The 23,791-nt window shown below is 36.3% G+C and overlaps 2 protein-coding genes across 3 annotated transcripts in view; one reads left to right on the forward strand and one right to left on the reverse strand.

The window, feature by feature from the left end:
• Positions 1–8,964, reverse strand: part of LOC136028287 (replication initiator 1-like) — a 38,654-nt gene extending 29,690 nt beyond the window's left edge. The window contains exon 1 of one of the 2 annotated variants that reach the window (XM_065706037.1): positions 8,815–8,964. The gene's annotated coding sequence lies outside the window, so the exon portion shown is untranslated. Of the gene's footprint in view, positions 1–8,809 lie in introns of both variants that reach the window. The other variant, XM_065706038.1, reaches the window with a different exon arrangement.
• A 12,798-nt stretch (positions 8,965–21,762) lies between these two features.
• LOC136028537 (uncharacterized) lies at positions 21,763–23,751 on the forward strand. Its single transcript, XM_065706384.1, has one exon. The coding sequence runs from the start codon at positions 21,763–21,765 to the stop codon at positions 23,749–23,751; it is 1,989 nt and encodes a 662-aa protein (XP_065562456.1).
• The last annotated feature ends 40 nt before the right edge of the window (positions 23,752–23,791 follow it).

Raw genomic sequence — 23,791 nt, forward strand, 5'->3', positions numbered from 1 at the left:
TTGAAACTTCCCAATGCATGCAAGAGACCAAGTCCAATAGTCATAAAAATAACCAATGTTAAAAATGGACAGCATTGACAAGTTGATTGTTCCTTTGGTCCTATGACTGTTTACCCCCACAAAAAAAAATCCTGAGACTTATACTTCAAATCAGAGATTGGTAGTCCAGTTTCTGAAACAAGTAACTGGACTGCAGGTTTCAAATTAAAACCGTGAGTCTCATGAAATTTTGCAGTTCATATATGAGACCAGTAATCAATATAATTTGGGTAAAAAAAAACATAAGCCTATTTTTCTTACATTCTTCTGTCAGTTTGTTATATTTTTAATAATACCTTTATGTACGCACAGTAGAGTTAATTTTATTGTTAAAACTCAATATGTAAATTTTACCTGATTACACCATAGGCTAGAAATAGCCTAGCCAGAATTTCAACAGCAACAAGTAAATAAATTTTGCAATTTTCGATTTTGTGCATCACACCTGCATAAACCCATAGGCTAGTCTAGGCCAGCCTAGTTCAAATCATTTTTTCCACAGAAGTTGCAGAATGTGGGAAAGTGAGGAACAGGCCTATTTGGAAAATTCCAAATGATGCTGGATTTAGGACACCATTAATTATGCTTCTACATTAAGATTAATGTAAATTTTAAAGGCACTCAAGAATGATGGTTGTCCCAGTGGGGGCAACCTTGCAAAGTACAATCCACACTCAATAGTAGCTACAAATTTAAAAACACATTTTATTCCTGGAATGGTCTAGTCTAATCCTTTTATTTCTGGAATGGTCTAGTCTAATCATTTTATATGCTTTCTCTGCTGAATTTTTTTGATAACCTATGCTAGACTGCCTAAAATTTAGAGCTTGATGTCTTTTCTTTTCTTCTCCCTTTACTGTTTTTCTTGCCTCCGTGGTCCACCAGCAGACCACGAAGGTTTTGAAAGAAGACTAGCCTATGAAGTTCAACTTGGCCATGGTCTAAACCAGCAGACAACAAAGGTTTTGAAAGAAGACTAGCCTATAAAGTTCAATTTGGCATCAGATAAGCCAACTTCATACTGGATTTGGCTTAGGATCAATAATAGAAAATTTTCCAAAATGAACCTTTGGACCTTTGCCTTTATAAAATTTTCATGTTTGTTGGAATCAAATGTGTGAAAAAACTCCTGGACTTACATTTTGCTGATGATCTAAGCATTCTAGATGAAAGTGTGAGCGAAATGAATGAACTTTCAGAGTTTTTACAAGTTCAGGGTGCTAGAATAGGTTTGAAAATTAATGCTAAGAAGACTAAGTCACTAAGGCTAGAAATAAGTGAAGATGAAAAGGTGATGTTGGGCAACAAAAAAATTGATCACGAGGGCGTCTTCACTTACCTAGGTAGTATTATTATTAAAGAACATGGGTGCATTGAAGATGTTAAAAGTAGAATAGCCAAGGCTCAGGGTGTTTAAAAAAAAGTTTGGAAGAATAGGGAGATAAGTCTGCAAACCAAGATTAGAATATGATATGATATTATGAATATTATTGAATATGATACTAGATTATCACAGAAACAACAGCAACGCTTTAAGAAATTTATAATAAAAATCTCTTGTGATATTTATCCTGATATATCAGCAGCCAAGTGAATCATTCGTGCCCCAAACCATCTTCTGGACCATACTGTGGTGGTTTTTTATGGATGGTGAAGCTCTCCCTTTTGAAAGAGTACAGACAGTCTGGTGTCATAATCTCAATTTCCTTCTCTTTTTAGTAGTATCAAAGCTTATTCCAATAGACAATACATAGAACACCCCCCAAAAAAGCCCCCTCCGGACCCAATCCCAATTATTACCGAAAGCGTTCAACCTCTTGCCGGGTCAAGTCAACTTTCTCAAAGCTCTCATGAGGGGTCATTGAATAATGCAATGGTGGAAGTAGGGGCGTATGTCAATATCCAGGATGATAATGAAACTGAATTTCAAGAGGTCCTATCAAAAAGCTCAAAAAAAGGAAAAAATCTCCCCAATCAAAAATAATACCTCTCCCCATGATCCAATCCTCCCCTCACAAAACCTTGGAATATACTTAAAAATCACTCCAGATACCCCCTTTGTGATAAAAAAGATAGCTCTATTAAGGGTTGCAATCTTCAAAGTGTTAAAATCAATGTTCTCATTAAACATTAACTGTGAGGGATCTCTGCTAATAGCTCTCCCAAGATTCTAAATCAGCAGATATATTACGGAATTCGAAATCTCTTCTTAACATACCAATAAAATCTGTTCTCTAGACCCCAAACGAAAATCCAACTAAAATAGTAGTGTATACATCCCTCCAGAAATTCCTATTCAGGATCTAAAAGAAGGGTTCTGACATAACTGGTAACCCAATCCCAGAAGCTGATGTAACCCAATTGGGTAAACCAGATGCCAATGGCCAAAAGTTAAGCAAGTCTTCCTTATTCACACTAAGAGAAGAAAATAATAACCTGGATCAGATATTCCTTTTTGGACAAAGGAAACCCCACAAGCCCTACAAGCCAAAACCTATCCAATGCCAAAAATGTTTAAAACTAGGACACACAAAAACACATGCAGTGAAACATTACATGAATGCAATTTTTGTAAAAGCTCCCACCCCACTGAAATGACAAATTGTAAAAACAATCAGCCAAAATGGTAAAGGTAAGGTAAAGGATACGGCATTAGACTTTACAGTCCGTACTGGCGGTGCTGATCTCCGTTTCTTGGCCCTTCAGCCAGGTAGTGCAATTGGGGGTTGGGGGCCAGCCATCCTGTGCTTTCGCACACCCTTCCTGTTTACCTTTCCCAGATTTCTCCAGGTACCCATTTAGAGCTGGGTCGACTCTGGCTAAGCTTACAGAGTCACGCCACTGACCCCCGTCCCAAACTGAAGAATTGGGTACACCGGGATTCGAACCCGCGTCCTCTCAGACGAAGGATCCCAAATCCAGCGCACCAACCCACTCGGCCAGGACAGCCAAAATGTATTAACTGCAACGGTCCCCACGATTCTACAAATAAAACTTTATGCCCTGTATATAAAAAACGAGCACTAACACTCCAAATAGCAACGGAAAAAAGCATACCTTACCCATTTGCAACAATGGAAGCAAATGCAGCTCAATCACACCTGACCAAAAACTCTATGAAACCACCCAACCCTCTCATCCACAGACAAACCATTCTACCAAAAGCATCCAGCACCCCCAATAAAACTCCTTCCTCAAAACAACCCAGCTCACACTCCTATAAGAGATTCCCCCTGGACAAACCATCTAGCCTCTGCAAGTAATGACAGAAGATCAGAATGGCCACCTCTCTCAAGTAGAAACAAATCAGAAGTATTATCGGGAATTAATCAAATTATCACCAAAAAGCCAGTTGAAAATCCAAATGAATTAACAACTAACATGCGCCTTTTTATACTAAACCCTAATGCAGTACAGTCAATGAACCTACAACAACCACAAAAAGCAAAATTTATAAGCGAATTAGTAAAATTGTACCAACCCAATCGCATGCATATCCAAACAGAAAAAAGATCTTGCTCTACTCCTAGCAAAGCTAAACATTGATACACAGCAATTAGAAAATTAAAACAACAAAGCACCATATTTCAATACTTCAGTGGAATGTAAGATCACTTTCTGAAAATAAGTCAAATAAACTTTTATCTTTTATGAATAATAATTCCATTGATATTGCTTGCCTTCAGGAAACCCATTTGACAAATAACCAACAAACAAAGTCTCCAGGATATACTATCCTGAGAAAGGATAGGTCTTCACAGAGAAAAGGAGGTGGCATAGCTATAATTTTAAATATTAATATTAAATTTTGTGGCATTAATTTCCCAGGTTTTTCAAATGATGTTGATGTTACTGGTATCAATGTCTGGATAAATAATACAAAAGCATAAATATTAAGTCTTAATAACCCCAATGGCCAGAGTACAGATGCCATGGATATTTTCACTTATATAACTAGTTCTAATATGTTAAAAAACATAATCATCTGCAGGAATTTTAATGCCCATAGTCTTCTGTGGGGGGATAAGCCAACAAACAAAGCTGGTAAGCTTATTGAAAGATTGATTTCAAATAATGCCGATTTAGCAATTGCTACCCCTCCTAATCTAAATACATATTTTAACCCCAAAAGTGGCAAATTCTCAACTATTGACCTACAAATTGTGTCCATAAATATATTGAATAAAATTTGTATAAAGAAAATTGAAAATCTATGCACTGACCATTTTACAATAGTCTCCTCTTTAAATGAACCAGCTAAAATTCTCCCACATATCCCTAAATATGTCAACACTAAAGCAAATCGGACCATGTTTAGAAATAAGCTTAATGATACAATTCTAAGTTTCACCCAGAAATCACATACCTCAGTTGTAACAGCTGACACACATGCTGAAGTTATGACATCTATACTAACAAATGCAGCTAATCCTGCTATCCCCAAAACATCACCTAGGAAAACAATCCCTAAACACACCCCTAAAGCATGGTGGACAAAAGATTGCCAAATTATTTGGAGAATAAAAAATGCAACTAGGAGAGCATACCTAAAAAAAAACATCCCCTGCTACATATTTAAGTAAATTACAAGCAGAGGCTAATCTCAAGAGAACAATAATTAATGCTAAATATAATTACTGGAATAAGTTTGCAAACAGTCTTTCCAGAGAAATATGTGAACCAATCATACATAAACTTATAAGCAAAATATGTGGGGAAAAAACATCCCCCAACCCACTTCTATATGAACTAATACATGAGAATACTCACTAGGACAATGACATTGAAAAGACAAAACTATTTGCTAGCCCTTTCTCAAAAAAGCTAATATCTAAAAATAAAAATATCACCACTCAAATCTTGACAAATCCAATTTATCAGCCCCAACTAATGCAACCCAATGCAATACAACATACCAAGGCCAATGCTACAAGTAGCTATGATAATATACATCCTACATGGACAAAGAATCTTACCCCTTTGTACAAACAGGAGCTCCTAAATTGCTATAACCATGCATGGGCCACATCCTCATTCCATAATATCTGGAAATGTTCATCTCTCCTACCAATTTTAAAGAAAAATAAACCTAAACATGACCCTGAGTCATATAGACCTATCTTGGAAAAGATAGTGCTTGGAAAAGTAATGGAGAAAATGATTTACCATCAGCTGCTATGGTTTGTTGAGAAGAATAATCTGATACCACATACTCAAACTGGCTTCAGAAAACACCACTCCTCAACAGATGCTTTCATATTGTTAACAAATGCAATAAATGAATCCCTATCAAAAAATAACGTCCTAACTGATGCATTCCTAGACTTTGAAGGAGCATATGACAATCTTGACCACCAGATTCTTTTAGTTAAACTTGCAAATCTTGGACTAACCCCCCAAACTTGTATCCTTCATCAAATCTCTCATAGAAAACCGAAGTTTCATTGCTTGTGTAGGTTCAGCCTCTTCATCCAAAACTTCAATAACAAAAGGCCTTCCACAGGATACAGTCCTGAGCTGCCTCCTCTTTTCCCTATTTCTCTGGAACATGAGCCTCCCACATACCAATCTACAGTAAGCTGATGACCTTGTATTATAGGCAACCAGCAACACCTTTGAGATTGCACATTCAAAGTTGCAAAATGCACTTTTCCAATTTGAAAAGTTTTCTCAAAAGTCCAATTTACCTATTGCACCCGCAAACTCCAAAATTATCCAATTCCACCATCAGCAAAATAATCCTAATGCAAGACTAACACTAAATTGAATACTTATTCCACAGGACAATCAAATTAATTATCTAGGCCTCATACTCGACCAAAAACTAAACTTCCACCTTCACATCACAAACACAATAAAAAAAAATGCTATAGAAAAATAAGAATAATAAAAAGACTACTAGCCACACCTTGGGGCTGTAATGACGAAACACTACTCCAATTTTATAAATCACATATAAGACCCCATTGATTATGGTCTCATAGTTTATGGTGCTTGTGCTAAGACCCATATGCAAAAAATTGAAACAACAGAAAATGATATAATCCATCTCATATTTGGTCATAGGAAACGAACAAATACTAAGTTTCTGCATACTGAGAGTGGACTATCACCAATAAATGAAAGAAGAAGATCTCTTCTAATTAACTACCTTACAAAAAATTGAAGCCAATGATTCTCATATGCTGCATAACTGGTCAAGAAATCCATCTATGTTTAGAGGCATTGCAAATGAATATGCAAATACCCAGAAGAAGTTTGCAGTGCCAGTAAAATCTATTGCATAAAATCTATTCATGGCATTAGAGTTCCTCATACTTAATGAATATATGACTGTTAATTTTAAAAATATTATAATATATTTTGACTCTTTATCAAGCTTTCAGCTGCTTTCTTCAGCTTCTCAGTATAAAATGGATATTGACACATTTCTTTGTCTTAGGATTATTGATAATCTTGCTTCAAGAGGTATTTTAACTCATCTCCAGTATATTCCAAGCCACTTGGATATAATAGGTAACCATAAGGCAGATGAAATAGCAAAAAATGCCTTAAATATTGACCAGCCAAGTGGAAGACCAATCCCCATTAGAGATATTTACCACTGGAGACTACCAGAGGTACCGATAAATAATAAGAATCCATCCCTATCACCTGTCCAAGATTTATCATAGAATTTGGTCAAGTTCAAATGGGCTAAATTTTCAGGCGTTTTCATATCAGCTCCCTAATTCAAGTGGCGAAGTTCCCCCCCCCCCTTGCAGGTCATGTAATCTTAAAAATTAAACAATCGATCATTGCCTATTTGAATGCTGACATCTGCACAGTATACCCTGCAATGTAAAATGTTAGGATGCTTCAAACACCACAAAATTTCACTAACAGCCAAGAGTCTTGCTGACCATACTTGCAAACAGAGCACAGAACTCAATATATATTCTCTTATAATTCAACTCCTAGTATCAAAAGATTTACTGCAAGAAATCTGAGCAGATACAAGATAAATAAGACAAACCAACTCCATAGCTCTGGCCAACTCACAGAGTGAGTCAAAAGGAAAAGGGTTGAATAGTCTCAACTGAAAAGTCCAACTGTATTATGAAAAATCAATGCCTATGGATTATGTGACTTTTTCAAAATCAATTTATAATCAAATAGTAGTTTTAGGCCAATGATCTCTGTTCTGTACCCAAAAATCTGATAAAACATATCCTCTTTAAGGGTCCATAAAGGGCTTAAAAGTGAATTTGCAAGTAAAGCTATTATCATATTTAGAGAGGACAAAGAAGCATCAAGTGGTATGATCACCTTATTCATAGGTCAGTAATGAAAAGATCTTGAGCTTTAACCTGTTGTTGAGATGGCAACTGTTTTAATAATTTACACAAAATATAAGAAATGGAGATGGTTGTGAGTGTGTTTATGGTCCAGTGACATGCCTTCTCACTAGCAGAATTATAAAATAGATGCAATTTAAGCCCACTTGGTAAAAGTGACCACAGATAGGCATAATCAAGAGGATTATTCTTCTGTGGTTTAGAGTAGACACCACCACAAAACATCAATGACATCAAGTGATATGTTCACCTAATTAATAGGTCATCAATGGAAAGATCTCTATATGATCAACATAAGAGCTAAACCAATCCAGCATTGTAATTATAGAGGTAATTAAAGCAATAAACTTTATTCATCACCCCTCCCTCCTAATGGTCAAATATATACCCTGATTTGTGGGCTATATGCACAATAAATTTTCTACTTTCCATAAAAAATACATCCTCTTTAAGGGTTGATAAAGGGCTTAAAATTTAATTTGTAAAGTAAAGCCATTATTATATTTGGAAAGAGGACAAAAAAAGCATCAAGTGGTATGTTCACCTTATCCATAGGTTAGTAATGGATAGATCTTGAACTTTACCCTATCATTAAGATGGCAACTGTTTTAATAATTTACACAAAAATATAAGAAATGGAGATGGTTTATGGTCCACTGACATGCCTTCCCACTAGCAGAGTTTTCTGTGTGTTACTTCTTTTATTCAAATTAATTTAATGTTAAATAAGGAAATTTCACTATATATATATATATATATATATATATAGCCTATATATATATATATATATTTTAAATGTGTTTGTGCTGTTGTACTGGTGAAAAACATTTTGAGAGGTGAAAAAATTGGAGAAATATATTATATAGACCATATCAGGGTATATCAGCTAGGCTATATCAGGAGCCATTACCAGGGAGGGTGCATTATTGTCAGAGCAGTAACCTATAGGCTAAATCATTTTTGGAAAGTGTATCTATTGGGGAACAAAACCATAGGCTAACAATCTTTGGTTAGGCTATTAGTGATTCTTTCAGAAGAGCTACTCCCCTTGGCCTACACTGTTACCATATTCTGAAAGTAAAAGGCAGAATCTTTTTATTCTGGAATTATGATGAAGGATGGACTCAAAATAGATTAGTAGGTCTACAAGATTATTTGATGTTCCAATAGCCTACTGGTGTTAGGGTGTATTAAGACAACTTGGGCTCTAAGCCTACTTTTGGGTGTAGATCCATTCTTGAAAGTTTCATTCACCTAGGCCTAAATCAACATGTTTCCCAGAAAGCAAACAACCATTTACTTATAAATTCTAAAAAATTCCTACAAAGCGGTTTTTAGGTCTAATTGAGTATGTTTTAATGTTGTAGCCTAAGAAAGACTTCCAAGACTAGCCTTTGGATAGTCTAGATTCAAACCCTATATAGTAGACTTACATTACCCTTTGGATCAAAAGCTTTTCAAAATGGTGTATTTGACACCATTTTTAAGTAATGCGCTAGTCCCAGATCAGCAATTCAAAAAACAGGCGACCATCTTTAAAATATAGGTCGAATTTCAAAGGATATTTCTTTCTTCCGTGACATACGGAAGTGACATCTAATACAAAAGCAATAGGGGAATATATTAGACCGTTTGCTTGAAAATACAGAGTGGATAATAACCAAAAGCGCATGCATAGTTGCAGCATTTTGATTTCTGTTTCTCAACACAGGCAGTTGCTGCAAGTGAACAACCCCCCCCCCCTCCATTAGCAAGTTAAGTGATACTTGTTCTGGCTCAGTGAATATTCACTGAAGTGACACCCAGGCAAGCTGGTGATTACAGAAGGCACAGAATGATTGAGTGATACGAACGCATATGGCCTATTGGTCGAACGCGTCAACCCCCAACCGCGCATAATCAAAGCGCAAAACTTTGATGGTATTGAGAGAGATGTCTGGATTGACACAACAAAGAGTAAAAGACACATGTCAACGAAACAAATATTTCTGAAAAAGTCAAGCATATGGCAACTACGTTTATTTTTAAAAAAATATTTATTTTCATGTTCATCAGCAAAAACAGAGCGTAGAAATGATATATCTTTAATGTTATTTACTCAATCAAAATTTGTTGCCTCAACCTCAAAAACTCAAATTTGTGAAATAGCTAAAGCGGTAAACTTTTCGGATTTGGAATCAGCATATATTTTCTAATCGGATAGAGAAAAAATAATTTGTATAACTATTCTTTTCATGTCAAACCACATTTTTACAAGACTAGATAAGTATGTATTGTATGAAGACACTAAGCCTGATTTTTGGGCTATGAAGCCTTCTCAAACAAGCTGACAACTGAGACTCATACAAATCACTGATTCATGAACATGTGAATGAGATAGCCCCGACGCAACCCATGAGGAAGTTTTGGAAATATGTCAAGTAAGTGAGATGTCACTATTTTCTGCTCAGATCATCGATCTTTGCTTTCTTGAGTGATAGGGTCTTACAGTTCAGTGTCAAAAAGAACGTTGAAGAAAAAACCTAGGCCCCGTTTCTTAGCAAATCAATGTGCTAAGACCTTAAATTTTTTGACAGAAAACGGTTTCAACAAAAATCTGAGGACCCTGATTTTACTTTTTAGATCACTTTTGTTTGCAAACATCATTCTGTTCTGATCAGTTTTCTAAGAACTTTGATGAAACTGTCATGGAAATTTTTTTTTGACTCATTAAAATACTAAGATGTTGCATTTCTGATCTTGCATTTCCTGCTTTGATTATCAATAGAGGTAAATGCTTTCTATGTGCAAAAAAAGCTGAAATTGGCAATCTATAATCTGAATAAATTTTAAGAGTTCAATTCCCATCAAGCCTGAGCGTACCTAGGGCTCTCAAACTTCCCATATATTAAATCTGTATCTAAGAAAATGAGACAAAAACCTATAAGCCCGGAAATTGCACTGGCTACAAGCCAGAATTTACGCATAGGTCCACTAGGCCCAAGCCAAAGGGTGCAAAAACAACACTGAGGGATTTTTCTTGTAACAAAAACTGGACAGATGTGATTTATCGTCAAAGTGCCAGGTACACTTTGTTACTGTGCTGCCTATTCCCAGAACGGTGATTTTAAAACAACACAGGAATTCTATAGCCACTTATAAACTGTCAGACTTCTCCCAAGAAGGACAGCTCAGAGCTCGGTATTTCCTCTCTCTTTGCATTACTTTTGGCTCATCACTCATCGGTTGCCTTCTGTTCAGGGCTTCCACTATCCCTGAATTTTCGGGGGTTTCCCAATAAATCTCTGCGTCTCCCTAAAAAAAAATTGATTGGGCCTAGGGGTGCCAAAACGCTTGGGCCTAGAGGTGTCAAATATTTAATCTGACCTTGACTGGCTGTCTAATGGATGGTTATATACAGTCAATATAAATAAAAAAAAATGCACATTCAAGTACATAAAATTTTGCTTCAATATTTCATGACAGGCACATGAACATTTATCGTTTACAGAGCAATAATACACAGATTTAACTTGAAAAACTAATTTAACGAGCTTCATGAATAGCTTATTTATATCACGTAACCATTTCTACCTTTATTTGTATCCAACAATGTGTCGCTTTGGGTTTTGTTGCGTGCTAGTTCTTCTTTCCTTTGCGATTTTTTGTTTTTTCATGATTAGCCAGTGTAGTCACAGAAATTATTTACTTGACAAAGCAATCTTCCCAACGTGCTTGATTCATGGAACACTTCCTCTCTAATACCATCTTTATAACAATATACAAAAAACCAGCCTAAACCAAACGGAGCGGTTGTTGTGAAAAAACCCTATCTTGAATATAGTAGCCTAAAATTTTAAAAGTGTTTTTGAAAAAATCTATTAAGTGGGGAAGAATCGGAATTTAAAGCTGATTTTGAAATTGTTCCTACTCTTTCAGTTAATCATAACGGTATTACGAAAAATAGCTTACGGAAATTTTGAAGAATAGCCTGATTTCCGTCGAAAACCTGTGGGATTAAAATGGAAGCTTAATCACTGGAATCACCATAGCCAAAAATTGTATATAGCAGAATTACAGTCCCACGACTTGAGAAACTTTTTCGAATGGAAAGCAATGATGTATATTTTTCTTCTGTCATTGTTAGAAGGGCCTTGAAACATCGTAGAAAGGTGAATAAGGATTCATTTGAAAAGTAATGATGATATAATCTTGAAGAATTGCTTCTCTGGGATATGATGTCATATTTAACTGATTCAATTTCCTAGTTACCTGAAATGTCTTTATTTTCTTTATGCTGTGATTAAATTTTGACCAGTAATTGAACTGTGGTTATAGAAACTTTTTAAGTAATCAATAAAAGATAGAGAAATAGGCATTGCTCGTCTAATTCCCTGCATAGATACAATTTGTGTCCGTAAACTTCCTTTATATAATTTACTTACTTTTTCGGATACTGCCAACGGTCTGCGTTGCGCAGGTACCGATCTCCTGGTGCAATGCCTTCAGCTGGGAGTGCAATGCGTGGTATGAGATAGATCATCCGACGCTTCCTGTATTCCCTCCCCCCCCCCCCGATTTCTCTAGATAGCCATTTAGAGCTGGGTCAACTCTGGCTGAGCTTATAGGATTGTACCATTGACCCCCGTCCCAAACCAAATATACATTTTGTTACAAACGCACCCGGTGGCTTGGACATTCGAAATGAAACCTTGAGCACGAAGTTTGGAAGGTTGACCTGAGAATTTACCCGTTGTTGTACTAGAGAAAATAAACAAGTGGGGAAGGAAAAACCCGATTAATTACCATCAAGTCCAACTCGGTGCCGCTAGGAGGACTCAGGAAACATACCAAACGCTGGAATCAAGATCCATCCACACAGACCCTCCTGGTGCTAAACATGTCAAACCCCATGATCATCTAAGGGGTTATGACGTAAAACAAGTACAATGGAACAATACTTTTTGATATTTTACTCGGTTCAGTTTACAAGTATTTCAGTAAGTGAGTAAAGGGTATATAAGACATGTTGGAAAAATTAAGAATTAAAAATTTATTATAATTCAAAAACCAAAGCTTTTTCAAGGTATTCTTCAAATAAAAAAATGTAGTTGAGATAACCAATACAGCTAACAACTCACCGCAGCGCCAAGCCACCTGACGGCAGCACAGTTACGCAAACTCCGCCTCCATCACAATCCATTTCAAAATATAAATTTAGAAGTGATAAAGCAGAATTTCAGCTATCGAATGGTGGCGGAATTGCCGTCTACGTTGCAACATTGCAGGCATAGTACTAGAGATAAGTAAGGTGCTAAAACTTCCACAGGGAGCATTAACCTCCAGCAGTTGAGATAAAAGAATTGTTTGGACAAAGATCGTGTTTTGTCGGAGCTGAAAATACACAGAGCGTGATAAATGCCCAAATTTTTAACCATTTGGCGTACATCCCAGAATGCTACGCTTATCGCAAAGTTCTGCCACTCCTGGCATAGTTTCCACCACGCTCGACAAAGTTTCAGCCATGCTTGACACACTTCTGTCACGCCAGCCTTGCTGTCTGATTTACAAGATTTCTGAAAGGGGACAACCCCCAGGAAAAATTGGCTTTTGAATTAATGCAACAATTTCTCAAACATTCTAAACTTTATTTTTGAACACTTTTCATTGAGTCTTTAGTGGGCCTACATTAATTTAGTGTTTTCCAAAGTAGCGCAACTGAAAATTCAGTGACCCCAGCATCTTTGTTATCGTTACCCACAGAGCCGTTCAAAAAGGGGGGAGCGACCATGACAAGCTTCCTTGGGCATCACGGCTGGGGAGGGGGGGGGGTACTACGGCTGGGAAATTGCCCATTTTGTCCAAAATTTTTACTTTGATTTGGATTTTTTTTTGTTTTTTATTTGAGTCGAGAGAGCGGCTGTAATTAATTTTTCCCCAGGCACCACCAACCTTAGGAACAACCCTGTTGACCCACCTCTGAATGCTTCAAAAACTTAAATTAAAAAGTGGTTCCTTTGTCCAAGTTTATGTTTTAATCATAGTATCTGATTAAAATAATTCCCAATCCCCACCATAGTCGCACCAGTCAATAGAAAGCTAATATTTGTGAATTTAAACGTTTTCCCGAAGGGGCACTAACTTGGGGCGCTAACACGCATATATCAAAACACGAATTATGCTGCACATTTCCACCACGCTTGGCGCACCCCCGTCATGCTTGGTAAACTTTCACCACGCTTGGCAAGCGTCGCTTACTGTACGTTCATATTGGTATTATTTGAATTTATGAGGCAATGACTGCAAAAAAAAAGCAAAAAAAACGAAACAACAAAATTAGCCAATTTTCGTGCATAGGCTAGCCTACAACTAAGTTCATGCGGAGTGGAAAGTAGGCCACCCAGAACGTATTATATTAAATACCTAGCCTAACCACCTCTATATCATAAATATTTAATTAAAATATACCTGTACAGTGGTTTCTCTCGCTCGGACTAGGCTCATTATCTCCAAATGGACACAGAAAATCGGTTTTATTACAGATGAAAAACAAAATGAGGTCGCTGTAACACATAAGTACCGCGGAAAGATCTGTGTTTTCTTGATATCATTCTGTGTCATAGAGCAGAAGGTAGACTTCTCAAATACTTTGAGAAGAAAACATGTTAAGAAAACCATTTTTTACTTTATAATATACAGAAAAACTGCAGGTAACACATTTTGAAAAGATCTCTACTATACTTTCTCTCCCCCCTAATTTACAAATATATAGCCCAATTTCTGTATCCTGATTTCGTCAGCTTTGATTCAATTTACGGGTGTATAGGTTGAAACAAGCATGATCCATGGCAAAATGCATTGGAAATATACGGTTTGGGCAAATATTTACACATTAGGGGGGGATGGTATAGCAAAAGTGCCTTCAAAACTTGCTAACTACAATTTTTCTGCATAGTATGACGTAAGAAAAGTTTGGTACTTATGTATTTATAGCAACCCCGCTCTGTTCTTGATCTGAGTAGATCTGATTAATCTGACCATGGATGAAATTGTTTTAGTTTGCAATTTGTAACGAGTGAGTGATAGAGAATAGTGTCTGACCATTGATGTTAAAATGAAGACCTGGTATTTACCTAGGACAGTGGTGTCGTTCAGGGGGGAGGAAAAACTGTTGTTTGTTTTCAGTTTCAACTTTGTTCTTTGAGCAGACTTATTTTTTCAATTAGCCCACCTTTATTTGTAATGTATATATATATGTGTATATATATATATATATATATATATATATATATATATATATATATATATATATATATATATATATATATATATATATATATATATATATATATATATATATATATATATATCTATATCTATATATATATAAATAAGTTGTCTGTGTGTGTGTGTGTCTGTCGAGTGACGTCATGTTTGTGTGTCGACTGACGTCATGTTTTCGACTGACGAAATTACAGACCGGGACATCGGGACACAAATGACGACCGGGACACCGGCACATAGGGAATATAAATGACGACCGGGACACTCAAAGGGAAAGCGACCGGGACACAAGGAATGTTCGATTAGCAATCACCATCAACAAAGCACCGGGACACAGGGAGAATAAATGACGACCAGGACATAAGTAAAAAAAAAACTAAAAAAACTAAAAAAAGGTAAAAACTACAAAAAAACTAAAAAGAAAAAAAATAAAAACTAATAAAAAAACTAAAAAAGCTAAAAAACTAAAAAAACTAAAAAAGAAAAAAAAAGAAAAAAAAGAAAAAAAAATGAAAAATAAAGGAGAAAAACAAAACTAAAAAAAAATAAAAATAAAAAGAAAAAAACTAAAAAGAAAAAAAGGGGAAAAATACAAAATTTATTTCATCATATACCATTTCAAAAACGAATGTATATACAGACCGGGACACCGGGATACAAATGACGACCGGGACACAGGGAATATAAATGACGACCGGGACACAGGGACACAACTACAACGGGGACGCCGGGGGGCACAGGGGGATATATAAATGACGACGGGGACACAGAGAATGTTCGATTAGCAATCACCATCAACAAAGCTCAAGGGCAATCATTAGAATCATGAGGTATAACTAAAAAAACTAAAAAAAAGGTAAAAAAACTAAAAACTAAAAAAAAAGACCAATTCAAAAACGAATGTATATACATACCGGGACACCGGGACACAAATGACAACCGGGACACCGGGACACAAGGAATATAAATGACGCCCGGGACACTCAAAGAGAAATCACAGACTGGGACACCGGGACACAAATGACGACCGGGACACAGGGAATATAAATGACGACCGGGACACAGGGACACAACTATAACAGGGACGCCGGGGGGCACAGGGGGATATATAAATGACGACGGCGACACAGGGAATGGTCGATTAGCAATCACCATCAACAAAGCTCAAGGGCAATCATTAGAATCATGAGGTATAGATCTGAATACGGATTGTTTTCTCATGGACCATTATATGTTGCATGTTCAAGAGTCAGTAAGCCTGACAATCTATTTATATGCACAGACAATGGGACAGCAAAGAATGTTGTATATTCGGAAGTTTTACGTAGTTAAAAACATATATATATATATATATATATATATATATATATATATATATATATATATATATATATATATATACATATATATATATATATATATATATATATATATATATATATATATATATATATATATATATATATATATATATATATATATATATATATATATCTATATTCACAGGTGGGACATAGGGACACAACTACAATGGCGCGTAACGACAAACCTTATCATCAAGTAAATAGGTGAGACCATTTAATGGCAAAATTGCTAAAATGTACTTAATTTCCTGTTTCACCTCGTTTGCTCGGGTCAAATTGTTTCCCCTGATAGGTAAGGGTCTTTCACTTCATAAAATCTATCAGTTCAATATAAGATTTTCTTGTTTTAAAGCTTTTAAAAATGGATATGAATGCACCCTGTACATCTGCAAATAGGACAGACAAGCAATCACTGAAAAACAAGTAATCAATTGAAAAACAATTGAAAAACAATGAAAAGAAAAATCGAAAGAGATAATAAGACGTAGTGCTTTTTAAAATAAAATTTGTACTGTAGCTAGATAGGTCAAATCGGTTGTAGCTTAGTCGTAGAAGTTAGTAGGGGGAGAGATCAGCTCTATAAACCATCTAATTGTTTAATTTACTTCCGATATTTAAATCAGAACTGCAATATAGCTCCGAATTTTCTTATTTGTAATTTGAACGCCTAGTGAGTGCTGACAGCCCCCTATTCCTTGCGTTTCGGATCCACATATTAAACCATTAATGTAGAACTGCCTCCATGTACAATACCATGCTAACTCTTCCCTATTTTCGCTTTTTTAAATGTTTTTTATAACCAGCTCCAAAAATAGAATTTTTCGACAAATTTTTTCTCCAAAAATAGGACAGTTTCGACAAATAGACTTTATTTTCCCTTAAAATTTCAGAAGAGAATCATCAGATTTTTCTGACATGTTTAAAACACATTTAGGCTTATGCTTTTCACAAGGTTTTTTAATACTTTTCCCATGGGTGATTTTACAGAAGAGGGGTTGACAGGGCATTCACTTCGGGCGCAGGAATTTTAGGGGTCCAAATTTGAAATAAATAATTAAAAATTTATAGTCTTTTGTAGTTTTAAAAATTTTATCTTAATTAAAATGAAGCAGAGGTCGTAGTTGGCAGTAAGTTACTTACTTACTTTAATACTTATATAATAATACGTAATACTTACTGTAAGCATAAGCAAATTGAAGTGGCCAGAACCGCCACTGCTTTCCCATGAAGGATAGCCCATGCCCATTGTCTTTCCAGATGTGAACCCTTTCTTGCCCCCTTCCAATAAAAATGCTGGAGCTACGCCCCTGGCTAAGGATTAAAGAAGAGGCAATTAAAGTCTTCCAGGATAAGGGGGTGTTGCCCAAAATAAAAAAGTGCGTCAATGGACCCAACATGACTTTATACTCTTTCGATAAATACCCTTTTTGGAAGTGTACAACTAGGCCATGTAGGAAGAAAGTCGCTTTGCGTGTCAACATGTGGTTTAATGACAGTAAAATACCATTTGTTACTGTAGTTACGTTTCATTTATTTTGTATCATATTTTGGTATATTTCAATAAATAACGACTAAGACCACACTGCCTTTCCATCACAAACACCAAAAACAAGAAGAACAATAGGGAATATCTCAAGACAGTGGGAAACAAATTAGAATGTCAAAACTGTTTTGAAAATCTGTTCGTTTTAGTTTTATTGATTTTATCCTCTTGTAAGTTGTTTTTTATTATATATCTTTGTATTGCTGAGGACGGCCCTTGGACATAGGGCCGAAATATTCATTCTAATTTGTTTCCCACTGTCATGAGAAATTCCCTATTGTTCTTCTCGTTTTTAGTGTTTATATTTCGATAGGATTAATCAAATTTCACTTCTTGAGTGGGGTCACTTTAATATATGAGTACCAAAAGTTTTCTTGACATGTTTCGTTCCCTTATCAATAGCCCCAATTTTAGGCTTATACCTTGTGTTTTTTGCATCTGACCTCAGCTTCACAACAGAATATTAAGGGCATTTAATGTCACCCCCAGCCCCCAGGCACTAAAAACTGCATTTTGGTCGCAGTATAAGGATATACCCTATCCTTAGTATATACATACAATAAGTGTCGTATTAGTGAATTACAATGAATGTCGTATCATTTTCAATGAAAAAACTTGTTTGTGGTGCATGAAGTCTGTTTGAGAAAATTCTGGAATAAATGATTTTGTGGACTGGAGACTAGTGGTATCATGAACAGTCAAACTGGCCCCCCAGCTGGGGGTACAGTAGCTCCTACTAGTGTTGGACAGTATTCAGTGGTTCATAGTCCCATGCAGGGGCCTGTAAATGGGGCCCCAGGACCACAGATGATGCAAATGCAGTGGAATATGCCTAGTGGTATGCAAAAAGTCATGTTTCCGGCAGTCGTACCAAATGTTTATGGACAACTATATACCCCAACTTCCAACCCATCACAGCAATATATGTATACAGTGAATAACGCAAATGATGGACTTGAATCAGGCCAAGTTATGACACAACTATATGGACAGCAAGTGTACAGCAATCGAGCACCAGTGCTGAACCAGGCACAGTATGCTTGTACAGTGAGTAACAGATATAATGGACTTGAAGTGGAAGAATGTGAGTTAGAAGGTATTGACCATTCTCCACCTGACACAAACTTTGAATCTGATGATATGACTATGGTAAATCCAAGAGTAGTGGAAGGACTATGCTCAAGAGGAAAAGAGAATAACTTGAAAAGGAGAGTGACCTCACCTATTAGTAATGAAAGTGTTCAGATTGAAAGGGGAGCACCAAAGAGACAATTTGTTCACCAAAGACCAGACCAGAAGGCCAAAGGCCTGTCACTTACAAAAGATAAGAGAAATATTTCAAATTTCCAGATCCCATTATTGGAAATACCTGAAAAGGAAATGATACATGGAAGTGTTGTAATCAAAGCAGTTGATATAAATGCCAAGTTCTTAAATGAATACGAACTTTGTATGTTCTTCAAGGAAAAAATTAGTGGCAGATTTGAGTTTGAAACAAATCGTGAAGGGAACACTATTTACTTGCACTTAAAAGATGAGAGCGGGATGAAATCAGCATTGGAAATCAAAACTGTGAATAACATAGAAGTAACAGTTTTAAGGAAAGAACATGTATCAAGAGGTGTGATGAAAGGAATTCCTTTATATTTATCAATTGTACAAATTGAGGAAAGTATCCAATCTGCTGTGCCTGTAAAAGAAGTGATTAGAATGCAGAGGTATAACCGGGATCTAAAAAAGCTTGAAGACAGCCTGTCAGTAATGGTGGTTTTTGAATCAATTATAACCCCAGCAAGTGTGTGGTGCTGCGGTAGAAACAGAGATGTCTTACCCTACCATAGGAAGGTGATGCAGTGCTACAAATGCCAGAAATATGGGCATCTTCAGAAAGACTGTAAATCAAAGGAGATCTGCCTCAGATGTGCCAAGAATCATCAAAGCCGTGATTGCCCTCTGAAACAAGAGAGTGTAGATGAGCGTACCAGCAGATACAGGTGCGCCAATTGTAAACAAAACCATTCATCCACTTCATCAGTATGCCCAGTAAGAAGGGAGAACCAACAAGTGCTAGAAGTGGCAGAAAAGTATGGCATGGGATTTAAAAGAGCAAGGACAACATTTAGAAGTTATGCTCATGTAGTCCAGAATAACCTGAATCCTGAGAAAAGAATAATCAGTAACACTGCAGCAGAATTGCAACAAATGACGGCAAAGAAGTTAGTGATTGGGATGCTTATAACCCCAGGAATACTGAGTATTGAAAACTTGCCATTGAATGAAAAGGTAGATAAACTGTGTGAATTGGTTGAGCAAATGAAGTTTGGAAAACTTGACCGCAATGATGTAAAATTGGTTTGTGAAACAAGTAGCACCTTGGAAAACAGAACATGTCCTTAAAGCAGCTCAAAATATTATCCTGGAATGCATGTTCAATCATGAGAGAAAAAAGGGAATTATTGCTTCAATATTGTGACAGAAAAGACATTGATATTTTTTGTATTCAAGAAACTTGGCTAAAACCAAATATCATGAGCCCCTGCAAAGGTTTCAACATCTTGAGAAATGATAGAATAACAGGAAGAAAAGGTGGAGTTATGATTGGAATAAGAAGTCATATTCATTATGAAGAATTGGACTTAGCAAGCCAGCAATCAATTGATAATGAAGTGGAAGTAGTTGGAACTAAACTGTTTTTAAAAAATGAAAAGAAAATGAATGTTATATGTGTATATAACCCATCTGGAAATAATGGACTGTTGGGAGAAAGGATAGATGAAATTATTAAAATGATACCAGTTGCAGAGGACCTGATAATATTGGGTGATATGAATGCACATAGTAAATCTTGGTGCAAGTGTAGAAATGTAAATAGTTCTGGAACAAGTTTAGAAAACTGTTTAATAAATAGCCCAATATGCTTAGCAACACCGGTTGGGATGCCAACTAGAGTTAATCCACAGACAGGAGAGACAACAACAATTGATTTGCTATTATGCAATCCTAGACTCTATATCAAATTGAACATAGAATGTGATGCTGAAAGTGAACTGGCCAGTGATCACAACCCCATATTGTGCACTATTAATGAAGAAGTCCTTCCAAAAGGTAATAAGAGAAAGGGATTTAAAACTAAAAATTTTAACTGGTTTATACTCAGAGAAGCACTGGACGAGTTTGATGTGAAATCACTAACAGAGGAAGAAGTAGAATTATCTAGGAAAGTTGAAATATTTCAAGAGAAATTGATAGAAATAGCCAAAACTGTTGTACCATATAGAGAAATCAGCCGTCACCAAGGGTGTATCTGGTGGAATGAAGATTGTTCGAAAGCCAAAAGAGAATTCATTGCAAAAAAGAGAATATATAATCTGGTGAAAAATCTTCATAGCCTTATTGAAAAGAACAGAGCTTATGCTATATTTCGAAAAACAGTACTTGAAGCCAAGAAAAAATCATGGAATAACTTTATAAACAAACTTGACTTTCGAAAACCAACATCCAAAGTATATGAGTTTATGAAAAAGATGAATAACAGAGCAACTTCAGGCCGGAGCAACCCACCTATTGCATCTGATAATAAGCTTCTTGTGACTGATGATGAAAAAGCTGATGCAGCTGCCAAATTCATGAGCTCTACCGTTGGCCGGGGAGATCCAGATATACAGAAGAAGACCAATATGGACACAAAAGTAAGTGACCTTGGAACACAAGGACAAAACGAACCATACAATAGACCATTCATTGAACAGGAATTAATGAATGTAATTAATAAGCTTCCTGATACATCTCCTGGACCAGACGAAATTTTGCCACAGTTCGTGAAGTCGCTCCCCAAATTGTGGATCAATGTACTGCTAGAATTAATCAATGGTATATGGAGTGAGGGAAAATTTCCTGATGTTTGGAAGTATGGTGAAGCAGTAATGTTACCAAAGCCTGGCAAAGACTTATCAAAGATTGAAAACTATAGATACATTACCCTTCTCCCTGTTTTGGGGAAAGTTATGGAAAGGATGGTGAAGAAGAGACTGGAAGCTGTGACACAACAGAAGAAAATTTTGAAAGACATTCAGTGTGGTTTCAGAAAAATAGAAGTGCAGAAGACAGTCTTATGTGCCTCAAACAGGAGGCATTATATGCTTTGCAAAATGGGTGGATTTTAGCAGCGATTTTAATTGACATTGAAGGCGCTTTTGATAATATGCTTCATAGAAAAATGGTTGGAGGCCTAGTAACAGCTGGCATAAAAGGCCAAATGTTAGCATTTTTAAATGATTATTTAATAGGAAGAAAAGTTAAAGTGCGAGTTGGTGGAACAATTTCAAATATAACAGTGTTTCCTGAAAGAGGAATCCCTCAAGGATCAGCATTGGGGCCTGACATGTACAACATAGGATCATATGATATTCCTATCAACATGAAGGATGATGGAGGAGCTATTTTTGCAGATGACAATACTGCGTGGGTCATGGCGCGTGACACCTACCATATAAAGACCCTAATAACCCAGGTCATTGCAAAATTAGAAAAATGGTCCAAAGAAGCTGACTTAAAGTTTTCTGCAACAAAGACGAAGGCAATTGTTATCACTAGGAAAAGAATTGGAACCCTTCCGGATCTGTACTTAAGTGGCCACCCAGTTGAATATGTTAGTGAAGCAAAAATACTAGGTGTAGTGGTTGACAATAAACTTACCTGGAAACCCCATGTGATGTATCTTAAATATACATGTTTGAAAAGACTCAATGTTATGAAGAGTTTGGCCTATATGGCTAGAGGATTACCAGCAGAACTTTTGATCCAGTATTATATCAAATATGTATTGCCTAAAATGGAGTATTGCTCAACAATTTATGGCACAGCTTGTCACTCAACCATTGCAAGATTAGATGTAATCCAAAACTCAGCCATAAGAATTGCATTTGGAGCAAGAAAAACAACACCTGTTAGTTTCCTTCTATCAGAAAGTGGTCTAGCAGACCTGGAAACACGAAGAAAGATCAGATTTTTAAAATATGTACAGAGGATTTGGTCTTTAGAAAATAACCACCCAGTTAAGTCAAAAATCATCAAACCTGGTCGCCAAGCAACTGCCAACACATCTAAAGCAAGAAATCAATCCAATTGTCTTGAAGCAGCATTAGAAATTTGTAAGAGTTATGGAATTGAGATAGTACTTTCCAAAATGTTAAGAGTTGGTGAAATAGGTGTCCCTCCACCATGGGAGGAAAACAGGATCAGTTCAAGATTAGAATTCAATATGGACCAAGATACTCCAGCGGACTTGGCATTCTGCATGATGATGGAAAAAGAGTACAAGGGATACCTTCCATTATTCACTGACGGATCAAAAGTAGATGAAATGAAGCATGTAGGAGCAGCGTTTTGGTGCCCTTTCAAAAATGTGTCCAAAAAATTCAAATTACCTCCAGAGAGCAGTGTATTCCTGGCAGAAGTTTACGCCATTAAGAAGGTGCTGGAGTTCATTGAGGAATCTGTTGAAGAGGACAAGGTTATCATTTGCTCTGATTCAAAAAGTGCTATTCAAGCAGTTGTAAATGCTAATACTATGGCAAAACCAAATAGAGATGTCCTTATATGTTACATTAAACTACAAGACATATTAAAAAAGAAGAAAGTAGTTATTCAGTGGATTCCCGCCCACATTGGGATCTCTGGAAATGAAATAGCAGATTTGAAGGCCAAATCCGCAGTTGAGTCAGGAACACTTGTAACCGACATGGACACTCCTTACGAAGTTATGATATTTGATAAAGTGATTAAAGAGATTGATCGTCAGGGTTTTAAAGCGAATAGAGATTTGACTGGGAATCTTTTTGTGACTATGAAAAAACAGAGAAATATAGAAACGAAGGTGTATAAAGGACTCACTAGATATGAAGCAAAGAAACTGTTTCGACTCCGATCACACCATGCTGGAGTTGGTTGTTACAAAGCAAAATTTTTGGGACAGAGTGAGGAATGTCCTAAGTGTGGTGCATCAGAAACTATAGAACACTTGATGATAATTTGCCGTGAAAGCGAACAAGAAAGACGTGAAATAACCGAATTTTTCAGACAGAAGAAAGTGCAGTCGAGCCTATATATGTTATTAGGAGGATTTGATAGTGAAGAAGAAAATTGTATGATAGTTAGTCTTGTCATACAGTTTCTGACAAGAATTGCAAGATTAAAGGACATTTGAATTAAAGTTTCAGGAAATACGATTTCCTCCTACTATTTAT

The sequence above is a fragment of the Artemia franciscana genome, chromosome 6 (assembly GCF_032884065.1).
Source record: "Artemia franciscana chromosome 6, ASM3288406v1, whole genome shotgun sequence".
Lineage (NCBI taxonomy): Eukaryota > Metazoa > Arthropoda > Branchiopoda > Anostraca > Artemiidae > Artemia > Artemia franciscana.